This window comes from Geospiza fortis, unplaced genomic scaffold (genome assembly GCF_000277835.1).
Source record: "Geospiza fortis unplaced genomic scaffold, GeoFor_1.0 scaffold41, whole genome shotgun sequence".
Taxonomy (NCBI): domain Eukaryota; kingdom Metazoa; phylum Chordata; class Aves; order Passeriformes; family Thraupidae; genus Geospiza; species Geospiza fortis.
The window spans coordinates 9,729,525-9,742,934 of NW_005054299.1; the positions used below are offsets into that span (position 1 = coordinate 9,729,525).

Here is a 13,410-nt window from a genome sequence, read left to right on the forward strand (position 1 = left end):
CACTTCCTGCATGCACACATGGTTTGGAAAGGTAAATCAGTACTGAACTACTGTTCTCGAGTTTCCTTTGAAATACCTAGTACTGATCAAAGGTTCTGTAGAGAACTATTATCTTTTTACTTCTTCCCAAGCCAAGAGTTGTATGAGCAGTGGCTATCAAAGTTCTCAGTAGGAAAGACAACTCACAAGAACAACATTTAGGGATGAGAGGAGATAGCAGCCTTTGGATATTTGCTCAGCTTCCTCACACATGAGGCTTATGTTTTCCCAATGTGTCTGAGGCATAGATGCTATGGAATACACTGAAATCTTGTCTCTTGGTTGGAGTTGTGCTTGCTTCAATTTCCCAAGCTAAATAAATTCCAGGTAGATACTTAATGAGCCACAATTAAGACAGCCTGTGCTACACTGGAACAAGATGCAACTGTTCCTCGTTCACATTCTAAATATATCCCCATTTTGTGCTGCATGTAGAGCTCACAGACACCTGTATTTATGCAGGTAAATAAGAGTCCTACTATTAACAGCCCTACCTTTGAGAGCTGATCAAAGAAGAGGTGAATGCAACTACAGCCCCTGAAATCTGACTGTGTAATTGTACTCTGCTCACCTCTTTTTATCTTAGCAAAGACACAGAGAAGTGAAATGGAAGAAGGAGAAGTCTGAACACCTTCTGCATGCAAAATTATAAATTTAGGAAACGCAGAACACTTTCTTCTGGGAAACACTATAATTTTCTACTCATTTACATTTCTGGAGCGGAAATGTAGTACACATTACAAAAAAATTGCACCAGTGCAATTGAATCCAAACCTCACTTTGGATTCAATAAAATTAAAAAGGTTATGTATTTAACAGAGGAAATAAGAAAGATGTTGGGAAACAAGATCATGCAGATCTTGTGAAGAACCTTTTGTACTCATATGAATTGCCCTGCAGATTTAAAACAAGGAAAGTCTAATTTCCAAAAAGGATGGTCTCTGAACTCCTAATTAGAATTTAAAAAACAAAACAAAAGGTGAAAAACAACTTTGCAAGCTCTTCTGTGGATAATAACCAGGGAGTCTCCAGCCTGGGAGACCTGAACACAAGAAAAGGTCCTATGAGAAGGGTTAAGCCAAGCTAGCTTGCAGGTACCACATTTTTGTTTAGACCCCTTACTAGATACTAGTGAAGAAATTCATCACAAGAAGACTCATTCTGAAACCAGCCCTCATACAGGGGATGGCAGGAGCATACAAGACTGTCCCTGGGCTATTTAGCCCTGGAGAAGAAGTGACAGACACAGCCCAGCTCCACACCCAGTCCCAGATGGAAGAAGCCTGGGGTCCAAGTCAGTACAGAGTCGTTCTATCGGTGCTGCCCAGCACTGCACCAAGGATACCACGTGGATCCAAGCTGTTCAGAAACCAGTTTAAAGATGTTTCCATGGCATTGTACTTGCCCATGTAGAATCACTGCTGCACCTTCAACACAATGGTCTTGCTGGAATATAACATGAGAAATTGCAGCTGCCGTTTATCTCAGTCACACCTTACTATTGGGGAATACCAGGTTGCAATCACAGACTTGTCTCTAACATTTTAAATGGAGGTTTATAAGAGAAAAGGACAGATGCACAATTAAGAAGCCAAGATGCATGAACAGGTGTTCTTGCTTTGTGCAGTTGAGTAATATTCATGAAACAGAGAATTGGACCACAGAATGAAAAAGCTTTTAACACTTTGTCCTGGTTTCAGCTGGGATAGAGTTAATATTTTTCACAACAGCTGGTTCAGTGCTGTATTTAGGATTTTGTATGAGAATAATATTGATAACAAATCAATATTTTAGTTGTTGCTAAGTAGTGCTTACTCTAAACCAAGGACTTTTCAGTTTCCTGTGCTCTGCCAGCACCATAAGCTGGGAGTAAGCATGGCCAGGACAGCTGACCTGAGCTGGCCAAAGGGATATTCCATGCCATAGAAAATCATGCTTACTATATAGAGTGGGGGAAGAAGTCCAGGAGGGGCTGATTGCTGTTCAAGGACAGGCTGGGCATCAGTCAGAAGGCAATGAGCAATTGTAGTGTGCAGCACTAGTTCTTCTTCAGTTTTATTCCTCTCTCTTTTTTGTTACTTCCCATTTAATTTCAATTATTATGATTACATTTTACTTTATTTCAGTTATTAAAACTGTTCTTATCTCAATCTATGGGGTTTACCTTCTTCAGTTCTCCTCCTCATCCCAGTGAGGGGGACTGAGTGAGCAGGTGTGTGGTAGTTAGTTGCATGCTGGCATGAATCCACAGCACTACTTTGAACTTCGTTCTCCACCTGACTGGTCTGCAGAAGAGAACTCTAAAATACATTACTGATCAATGTTGTTTGGCACAAAAATCCCTGGGCAAACCCAGAAGCTTCATTCATATCCAACAGGTTTTTTGTTCTGCCACTCTGAGTCACAGCAGAGAACAGCCTCATCAGAAAAAGATGTTTGTTCCACTTGTGTTACAGAGGGGTTGTTTTAATGTTGTTTTCTGTGCCAGCCTTACGTTGGTGCTTCTTGGTTCTTCTTCGTGACACAACCCAGCCCAGTAAAGAACCCACCAGGACCCCGGCAACTGCAGTCACAATGACAGCCCAGTAGGGGACCGAAGATTCTGTGTTCTCCAAGTTGACATCTGAATTTCCAAATCCACTATTTCTTCGTGTGAAAAGAAAAGGTTTCTCCTACAAAGGGAGAGCAAAGGCTTTATTCACCACAGATCACTCAATGGGCAGTATTCCAACAATATGACACTGCCCCTTCTTAGAGAGGAATGGTGGATCTTGAGACAATCAGCTGGTTTTGCCTTCTCTCTATCCTAGCCCAAACACTCTCCTGCTCTATTGTCTGAAAATTCTGAGAACACAAAGGAAGTCACCTCAGAATCATGAGTGGTAGCATCACTTCCTAATTTGCTTGCTGCAAACAAGCAAATGGAAATACACAGACTCATTAGAACTAGCTTTAATGAAAGGCTTTCCATTGCAGTGAGGATCAAGCTTTTTTTCTTAAATCTTAAGTAGATTTCCCTGTCTGTAACAAAACAGGAAAATATATTTTAGCTATTTGAAACCTTCACAAAGATACTCTTTTTAAGAGCTCTAGCAATGTGAAGAAAGGAGAAAAAACAAAGGTAATTAATGGAGAGAGCACCTTGTCCTTTACTTACAGGGTTTGGACACCTGAGTTTTGATCTGTCATGGGTAAAGTTGTTGTAAGTCTGCTTTTCACCAACTGGCTCCAGCTGAAGAAGAGAAAAGCAATGTTAAACTTAATGATGAATCTTTTCCTTCTCAGACTCTCTTGATTCAGACAGTTATAACTTCTTATCCAATTTTTGCTGCTTGCAGGAACAAAGAAGTGTCATAGAAGGAGCAGAGGAAAGTTTGCAAACATTTTAACAGTTGTGAACTGAAGACATTGAGAATCTGATGTACAGGCTGCAGAATAACTCCCTCAGAAGCAAGGAATAGGATAAGTTTTCTTCCTTTTGCATTGCTCTGAATACAATGCATTTTAAATGTTCAGCTAAAGCAAAGTGGTTCACTATTACACCCAGTTCTGCCACGTACTTGTCTCAAATGACAATGGAAAGGAAAGGAAAAAACCCACATGACAGATGTTAGACATATTACTTAGCACATTACTTACAGAAAGGTGCCTAGGTGTCATGGTGATGGGAGTTACTTCAAAAATTACAGTTACAGAGAGAGGATGGGACAATGCTAACCTTTTCAGTCTGCACTCAGACAAGAAATTCCCTGGGAATTTTAGCTGAGGCTGGGTTCACAGTCTTGCAAGAAGCGAGTTACACAGAGCTTTTTATATTATCAGTTGGCAGCTAAGTTGCAATAGCTGACCATAGGCTCACCCTGAGCCCATTTCCAACCCAACATAAAATGTGCCCAGGCTAATAGCAGGCAGTTGTGCTTGGCTAGCAGCGCACATACCACTGGTTGCCATAGTTAAGCTAACAAGCAGAGGCTTGCTCAGTCATGTTAACTGAAGTGTTTACAACTGTTGTATGGACATGCCTGAAGTAATGACTACAAGGTTGGTCCATAGAGAACTGCAAAGTTGTCATCCAGCACTTCTGGGAATACATCACAGAGAACGGCTGTTGCTTCTCCTATTGTCCATACAGGCATTTACTGTCCTCAAGGGATTAAAGTGTCAGCTGCATGCCGAAGAGAAACAATAGAGCAACAAGACCAACATAACATGGAAAAAAAATTTTTTATCCAGAAGATTCTCATATGGAAACACTGAGAATACTTTCTCTCTCTTGTTCATTTTTAAAAAAAATTTTTAAAAACAGAAAGAAGCTAGCAGAGATTGAAAAATAAAAATATATGAACCACTGAAAATACAATGAGGGAAGAGAAGATTAGAAGCAAAAGAGGATGCCAAGTTTTGCTGATTGTTGTGGGGTCCTGATGGACTCTTTTATGACTCCTAATCACTTGGCCCACCCACTAGCTAATGCAGTGAAGACTGAATTCGGTCAGTTTTTCATACCTTAAAGGGAACAGCTTTGTTATTTGTACGATGTGTGGCTCATATCTTGCAGCATTCTGCCTGAGGTACAACTGGTTATTTGTAGAGAATTGTAATTCTTCCCATGCCAGGGCACTTGGTAAGGATTCTGGCACAGAGCCCAGACAAAAGATGATAAAATGCAAAATTCTGTAACCACCCATGCTTACTTATCTCTATGCAATCTGTTCTTCAGGAGTATTAGTTTCTGGGCTTAGAAGATGACAGTATCCTCACATACAGGACAAGTTCTGAAAGAAACCCACAGCTCCTCTAGAGCATGTGGCAAGCATGGAGGCAGAACACAAACCAAACTCTCTGTCCACGTGTCTCTTCACCTCAGCCAAACACCTGACAAGGTGGGTTTGGGACCAGTGGTAACCCCTTAAGACTACAGAGTCCTCTGACCTCAGAGAGCAGGAGCACACTTTTTTTTTTGCACAAAGCCAAAACAGCAAAGAATGTTATGGCGAGGGAGAGACTCTGTAAGCCATCCCAGTCCCTGCATACCCCCACAGTGGCCAGGCACAGTCTGGCCCTTTATGTGCACTGACAAGAATCCGTGTCATTTGGCCCTAAGCCTGCAGCCTGCCGAGCTTTTCAGGGAACAGGGAAACAATACAGCCTTACAGTAAGCTTGCACAGCCTTGCCGTACAAGGACTGCAAGGGAAAAGCAGGGATGTGTTACAAGAACTAGATTTAGATAGTAAACAGTAATATCTGCACTTGGCATAAACCAACAGATCTCTATGGGGGGGAATAGTTGTGCTTTGCATCAGTAAGAACCTGATCCCTGCCACCCCAGTAGAAAGCTTTGTGTCAATATCCATAGATGCGTAGGAAATGAGTGACAGTCTGGACAGAAAAAAAATACTCTGGTGGCATAGGAAAAAAGACTGATTGTGATTCAGGAATGAGTAATGGCCAATAGGAATACCACATGGCAACAGAAACCCAATTTAAGACCGCCATATGCCCAGGTACTGTCCCTTTTTTTTTCTTGAAACCCTCAGCCACGCTCAATTTGAACTTTTCTATGTTTGCCGGGGGTTTCTGGCCCACCATGAGCCCTGTTTGAGCTATGAAGCAGAGTGAAACCTACCAGCCTGCTGTCATCTGGAGTCCCAGACAGGGAAACCTGATGGAAAACAGGCAGATTGCTGTGCATGCACAAATCAATTACTCTGAGCATGTGCTTGCATTGTACATTCTATAATCCTGGACCTACAGCTCATATGCTACGCTGGGCAGCTGCACAGATTCCTGCCCTGCATTTTCCAGTCCTTAGTTTCAAGCTCATTCTGGGGTATCCTCTAAGTTTCTTATCTTGCTCAAAATTTTACTTGAATGGAAAAGAAATTCCCCTCCATTTATGTTTATTTCTTGTGCAAACCAGGATGCAGGATTTCTGCCAGCACAATGTATTTGGCTACTGGTGTTTACAAGACAAGGAGGAAATGTTGCTGTGGCATAAAAATGCCATAGTCTTCCTTCCAGTGTGGGGAAATGTTTCTGAAAGCAACTTTGACCTTGGAGTTATCAAGTCTGGCATGTACCTCTGACACCTTCTTCCAACACTATTCAAAAGCTATTCATTTTCCCCAAAATGACAGATGGAATGTGATTACAAGCATCCTAAGTTTGATTTCAGCCCCCCATTAGTTTCAGTTACTCTACTAAAACTGCCTCAGATACAAGAGTGGGTGGTACAACATGTCCACACTATTAATGGCAGCAAAAATTCAGTCATATATAGGTTTTCCTAATAAATATAACAGAATTCAGTGAAGAAGGGCAAGATCATTAAACAGACATTTTCAGCAAACGTACAGAACTGAATGTTTAACTAGGCTGACTTTTTGTTTTAATGCAAGTTATTTAACAAATCAGAAAGGAATTTTTTGTTACATTAAGACTCTTTAGAATTCCCATTTTGAATGAGCAAAGACTTACACTGTTTCATGCAATATGATCACTTGGGATTACTTCCTAAGCAATGCAGAGTGAGAAGAACCTCAGTGTTGAGCAACCCCCTCTTGTTAGGATATCAGTTTTATGTCTTGCTTACTCTTTTGTTTCAGACACCTTTCTCATGATCTTTTGTAGATACTGCTACCACAAACACATAGGGATCTAAGTCATAACCCCTTACCATATTGTTCCAGAGAGCCATGGCCATCTCAGCATAGCCTCTTACACTGAAATGAGAGCAGTCTGCAGCAAAGAAACTCATATCTGGCTTGCTGGTCTGCAATAAAAGCAAAAATTATTTCTCAGCAAATTTCAATCTTTGAGATCTGACATACTATATCTAATAGTGTATTGTACTTGATATACCCACTTCACATTTTTGGTACCTTCCTAAAGGCAATATGCTCATGTTTTCACACTGGAAATAAATTTAGGTGCTCCAAACTATGGGCTGATTACTGCGCTTTGAGACCTTCTGCATAATGCAGCCTGCTCAACTTCACACAAAAATTTTCATAACAAAACTAAACTTAACATTTAGCCAACAGTCACAGCTGTTACACAGACCCTGCCATTGACCCACATTCCATTTTGTACAGAACTGATAGAAAAGTGCTTATTATTGCTTTTTAAACTACTGTGACTCAGACTTACAACATTTCAAGTGTTTAAATTTCTTTTGAATTTCAGAAAACAATAAAAACGGTGGGCTTACTCAACTGTGGTAAATGTTGCTCTTACAGGGAATTTGCCTCATCACTACCTGTATGGTGACCACTAGTCAACCTTTTAGGCTGACAGAAAAAAAATGGGGATGGTATGAAAAAAGTACCAGCACTATGCAAAACTGGGTTGTTTTGATGAGGATTCATGCTGGATATTTGTATCCTTAACTACACAGCATAACAATGCTAAGGCTGGAGAAAAGAAGGAGAATCAGTGTTTGGTTTCAAAGGCTGCTTCCTGTTTCCATGCTTGGATGAGTCAGAGACTCAAGTGCTGGTCTCCATTTGAAGAAAACCTGAACACATTCCATAACCTAAATCGGGAAACTGTGGTGAATGCTAACCAACCTCCTCAACAAGGGAAGCAACATGCAGTTCAGAGGAAATGAGACCGTGCCTTGTTTATGGGTGCATGCTATGAGTGTTTCCTAAAGCCATTTTGATTCACAGGCATCACTGCGAATCTTCTTGTGAGACTTTCTGTCTTCTCCTCTCTCGCTCTTACCACGGATTCCACGCTGTGCCACTAGACTGTGTAGAGAGGAGAAAACACAGTCCTTGCGGCGTGGATCTTACTGGCTTAAGAGGAATTAAATACTGGCCCTTGCATAACGGGAAAGCAAAACAGGACTCACACTATCCAGGGGCAGCAAGGTGTTCCGGAAGAATGGCTGGATGACAACAGCGAAGTCCTGCCGCTGTTCGTACCGACCACTGTTGATCAGCTGCAAGGCTTCAGCCTGTGTGTGGTGTAATCAGTGAAAACACAGGAGTTACTTGCAAGGCTCATCCTACATTTGTCAGCTAGCAGCAACATGCAGATTAAACATCTTTCAGTGTAGGAAGCCATAAAATCGTAAGTGTAAATCCAGCTAAATGTTATAAAGCAGTCAAGAAAACGGCTAAGAAAAGAATTTGGTTCATGAGGAGATTTTCATGAGGAAAACGCACAGAGGCTGGGTTAATTCAAACAAAAATAAGTAAAAAATATAAAGTTGCTTAATTTAAAAAAATGGAAAAAACTAGTTCAAACCTTACTTATAAAAATCAAAACTGAAAAATTGCAAAGAGATTAAAAAAAAGGAACAAGGTCAACATTTTTAGAAGTGACAAATGAGTTCAGAATGCCAGCATGAGGCTGAAGTGCACTTGATTTTTCAGAAAGGTGTGCTTGAATTAAAATAATATTTAAACATTGAAAAATTTTCAAAAATTTCAGTTCAATTGCCACTTTCAAAAATTATGGTCACAGACATTCATACAAATAAAAAAACCCATCTCATTGTAACTTGCCATTTTATGGATATAAATGCTAATGCTCCTGGTCATATCTCAAAACATTCCTAATCCCTTTTCCTCAGTTAAGGAAAATGACCCCTCTAGCAGGCTTATACAGGCATTACCCAGGGTGAATTTCTTGAGCTTTGTCAGATTCATTGCCAGAGCCAGAGCGGAAAACATTATGTGATCTGATACAGTGATTCCTGTATTCATAAGAACATCGATGGAAAAAGCTTCTGCTCCAATAGCTATTTATAGCCTCTGTTAATTTTGAGTGAATCTGACGCCTGAGGCTATGAAAAGGTACTCTCAGATAGCAAGCTGACCCATGGTTGGTTTAGTTAATTTCTTCTGCTAAGAGTAACCACAAAACAGCTGATGCAAAGTCATTTGTCACTCTTGCAGTGACATGTTAATTCATGTGAGCTACTCATTGGACTCATTACAGACAAACACATATCAACAAAGCAGCCATCATTACTAAATCCTTTTCGGCTGTTGAAATAGCAGCTGGAAACAGAACTGGTCTCCATCTGTATCCAGCTCAGGTCAAATCAGAAGGCAATGTGGAAAGTCTTGCACTGCTGCTAACTGGTTAGCTGGGTATGGTTTTGATTAGGCTGTAGCCAAGTTGTTTTCCAGTTATCCCTCTCTGTACTGCTGAGAATATGCATGACAGGAAGGGCAGTGAGGGAAGCAATATAGAGACACAAGTGAAGATGACCAGTTACAGAATCAATGCATTACCTGAAAATCTCTGTTAACTCTCTTAATTTCTTGTAATTCAGAAGAATTTTCCTCTGGGTTTAAGAAACATGGGCAAATTTTCCTTCAACAAAAGAAATACTAGAATTAAAAGCCATTCTAGAATAGTTTATTCACAGTTCTTCAGCGCTGTGTGTCTGCTTCAAGAAGCTCAGGATAGGTGCTCAAATCTCACAAGCAGAAGGGAGAGCCACCTTGGTGGGTTAGAAATGGACAGATACTTCACAAAAGAAAAAATTCTACTGACTTTTCAAAATGAACACCTACCACAGGCAGAAAGAGTTGCAACTCTTGAGTCAAACAGGAAAAAAGTGTTTAGTGTGCCACACATCAGTAGGAAATCACATGTGTTAGAATAACAAGAAAACTCACCCTATGAATGGGCTTACAGCAGAGTTTCAGACATCTGGGAGTGTAAAGTTAGACAAGACAAAATTTTGATGTAGTCTGAGTCCTTGCACCACTCTGTTTTATTATGTTACCTTCACAACAAGAGGTAATAACTTCTGCTTCACTGAAATTCATCTTCTAAGAATGTGCTTGGAATGAATATGAACACATTGAGCAAGACCATCAATTCATTATTTTCCCTTCCAGTGTGTTCCTGTAGTTAATCACTTGTATTTTAAAAATCTGTGCCTAACTTAATTGGAATTCATTTGGCATCACCTTGCAACTACTGGTCTTTGTTATACCTTTATCTGCAAGACTAAAGAGCCTTTTCACATCCATTCTGATGCCTTTAAAAATGCTGTTGCTTTCTAAAACAAGTCTCTCAACCTTCTCTAAGATTTTGGTCTCCTTCATTAGGTGTGAGGAGCAGTTCCTGCCTGTGCTCTGCTGCATGCAGCCCAGCCTGCACCAGAGGTAATGCAGCACTGGATACAAAGACAGGAATCAGGGATGTCAGCCTGTGCTGCTGACCAGCAGATAGCTGGGTTAAAAAAGCCTTCAAAGTTCAGCAATCATATGGTGACTTGTGCTGTGTCATGCTGCCTTACAGCTGACAAGTGAGAACTCTGCTATCTACAGGTAAAGCTTTTTAGCTGAAGTATTGCAAGAAGTAATAGAAAGTTGAGGGGTGCATCAGGTAAAGGAAGCAATGCACGTAGCTTGGAAAGCTCAGTGTGGATATCCTCCTGTAGAAATTGAGACTGAGCCAAAAAGAATCACTTTATAGGCAAAGAGCTGTTTTGCTCACTTACTTCGCTGCCAAGGCACACTCTGAAGAGCTTGCCGCGATTTGACGCAGTCCAGAGAACTCCAGCATCTCCACCATGTTGATAAAGACTCTTGGGAGCTGTGAGGATTATAATAACCAGACATACAGACATGTTACAAATAACAGAACATGATACCACTACAAAGAGCAAGGAGTGCCATCCATAGGTCAGAGAGTCAGTGCAAACTGCACTGGCTGCAGCCAATGGCATGTGCAAGGATGATGGATAAGAGAAGGGGGAGGGAGGGAGACATACAGTGGATGTCAGCCAAAAGAATTCCAGCAGCTAGTACAAACTAGCTGAAATGCTGCTTCACTCCCTGGGACATTTCCATTCGCTCTAGGGTAAATGAAACTGTTGATGGCTGGTTTAGCCACGAAAACTGGCTGTAGGGTCATGGTATGTTTGGTTCACAGCCTAAATATTGTCAAACACACAGTTTTTCTGAAACTGCAACTCTCTTTCTCAGGGCATTAGCTAGTAGAGTCATTGAAATGCAGCACTGAAGAACAGTCTGACTCCAGCTATTTGAAAGATGACCTTGTATGAAACATAATCACTGACAGTCTATCAGAGGTGAGAAAAACATCAGTGTACTTGCCAGGAACATAGCTTGCTAGGGTATCTTAAAAGCTTACCTCCTCATAGAAAATATCCAGAGTGTCCTGAAGGTGCTTTACATACTTTTGCACTGAATAGGTTTCCTATTAAAATAAAAAAATTAAAAAAATTAAAAATTGAGTCAGTCTATTTCAGGAACCAACACGGTGATCTCTGAGAAGCTTTACCAACTTCTTGTTCCTTTTTTCTTTTGTTGGCACGACATATTTCCAGATCAAGAAGTTTACCGGCACATGTACAGAGGTTATATAGTGCTTATGTTTTTATACCATTAATATATTCCTATGATCTCTGTAGAAAATCCTGAGGTATCTTGGCAGAGCCTTTCCCTAATAATGGCTATATTGACCACATTTTTGGATTTTGGTTTGCTTTTTATGGGACCCAGAGCAGACTGATTTGCCTTATGAACAGAAGATTTTTTTTCAAACTGCCTGTCTGGAGAAACTGATACGAAGGCTGTCAGACCCCACAAAGCCCATAAGCAAAACAACTTTGTGACTGTAGCTATAGAGGGGTATCTGTGGGGACAAAGGCTCCAGGCAGCAGCCTGTAAAGGAAAGAGCAAAACAGAGAACACTGCCTGGTCATTTCAACAAGCTGGGGTACGGACCCCCAGTCTGTGCCGCACAAACAGTTTCAGAGGGGATGACCACTGACAGCTAAAGAAAATACATGTTTTTCACTGTAAACTGATGTTATTATTTTGGGTGTCATTCTGAAGCAAGAATTGGGCATCCTCAGTAATTATTGTGTGGGGATGTTTTCCAGAAGACTTCACTTGTGTCCCCTCACATGCCTGAGATACCACACTGATTACTTTGTCCAGTTAAGCAGGGAGAGCTCTTCAGCCTAATCTTTGTGTTTTGTTCAATATGAGCAGGTTCCTTGTACTCAAATAATGCATTTCTCCAGAGCTGCAATGCCCCTGTATTAAAAGCTGGGCACTCGTTTCTGATACAATGAAGATGAAAGGGGCAGGACTTCTAAGTGCTTTTTAAACAAAGAGGAACTTTGGCTCCCTAAGAGAGAGAAAGGCTATGTTTCCAGGGCTGGTCACCTGCCAAATGCCTGGATGAGCATGCCTAATTCAGAGATACAAACCTTGTCCAAGCAGTACTGGCATAGGTCAGTGCCTCCAACAAGGATGGTAATCAGCTTCCAGTCTTCCTTGAAGTTAATTTTCTAGTGGCACATAAAATAAACAGATTGCAGCATCCATTGCTTAGGCATGCAGAGGTAACCTTCACAAATGGGGCTAAATGGGCACAGACAGCAGGGCAGAACAAAGGAGGTATGCTGAGTTAAGCTGGCAAAAGAAAAGCATCTCTCTGGGGGGAAAATCTGAACTGTTTGCTAGTCTACAGCAATTCACCTTGGCTCCTGTAAGGAAATTCCCTTCAGCAGACAAGCTCTGTCAGGGTAACCAAGCACAAAAATGTGTCTGTGGCAGCAAGCATCCCTAAATGAATGTCAGCTTCAGAACAGGGGTGGACAGCAGAGATTTGCCAGCCATGGCTGCACACTGCAGGCAGCGTGGGGATAAAGCCGTGTGGGAATGGAGGCTGGAGTGACTCATGTGGCTGTGGAACTGGAGCTGCTGGAGATCCCTGCCAGCTGGGCAAGAATTACCCCGTGGCCAGGAGGGGCAAGGGGTGCCCCAGGGAACAGACAGCTGGATTAAAATAGAAGAGTCCAGGAGGCTGGTGACTTCACTGAGCTCATATAAGGGCAGCTGCAGCATCCACGTCACCACAAGCTGACAATAGGCGCTGCTGAGAGCTGGATCTCATCAAAACATTTTGTAACATTCAGTACAAAGAAAGGAATCAAAGGCAACTATTTTTAGTGTAGTGCATTTACATAACAAACATCTGCGAAAGGATCCCACAAATAGAAGGAGGGCCTGGGAATCACCCAGGTCTGAATTCTCCTCTTTAACCAGCAATTTGCTCAGAAAGACTCATGAAGAGGCAATGTTATGGCAGGGATACACCCCTCTCCCTTTTTAAAAAAAAATGCGTTAAAAGCTGTGAATAAAACAAAGCACGACAGCCTCTCCTCTTCTATTCTATTGAAAAGCCATGCCAGCTCTCTTCACTCTGCCAAACAATTGGCAATGCAGAATAACTGACAGTGGGGTGAGCATGCAGCATCCATCAAGAGTTCTGGCATGGAGAGCCACATGCTTTGACAAATCCTGCTTATTCAGTGCCTTCCTTTCCCATTCAGTCTGAGCCAAGGAGCACCAGGCACTCAG

General features: G+C 41.5%; 1 protein-coding gene across 1 annotated transcript in view; it reads right to left on the reverse strand.

Moving 5' to 3' along the window:
- Window positions 1–1,743: 1,743 nt before the first annotated feature.
- The window catches only part of PLB1 (phospholipase B1), a 77,527-nt gene continuing 65,860 nt past the window's right edge, over window positions 1,744–13,410 (reverse strand). Inside the window, exons 52-59 of the mRNA XM_014308777.2 lie at window positions 12,255–12,335; window positions 11,168–11,233; window positions 10,512–10,606; window positions 9,289–9,370; window positions 7,896–8,000; window positions 6,717–6,812; window positions 3,197–3,271; window positions 1,744–2,711 (exon numbers count right to left, since the gene is read on the reverse strand). Coding sequence (XP_014164252.2) covers window positions 2,490–2,711; window positions 3,197–3,271; window positions 6,717–6,812; window positions 7,896–8,000; window positions 9,289–9,370; window positions 10,512–10,606; window positions 11,168–11,233; window positions 12,255–12,335 — 822 coding nt within the window. The 3' untranslated portion in view covers window positions 1,744–2,489. The remainder of the gene's footprint in view (window positions 2,712–3,196; window positions 3,272–6,716; window positions 6,813–7,895; window positions 8,001–9,288; window positions 9,371–10,511; window positions 10,607–11,167; window positions 11,234–12,254; window positions 12,336–13,410) is intronic.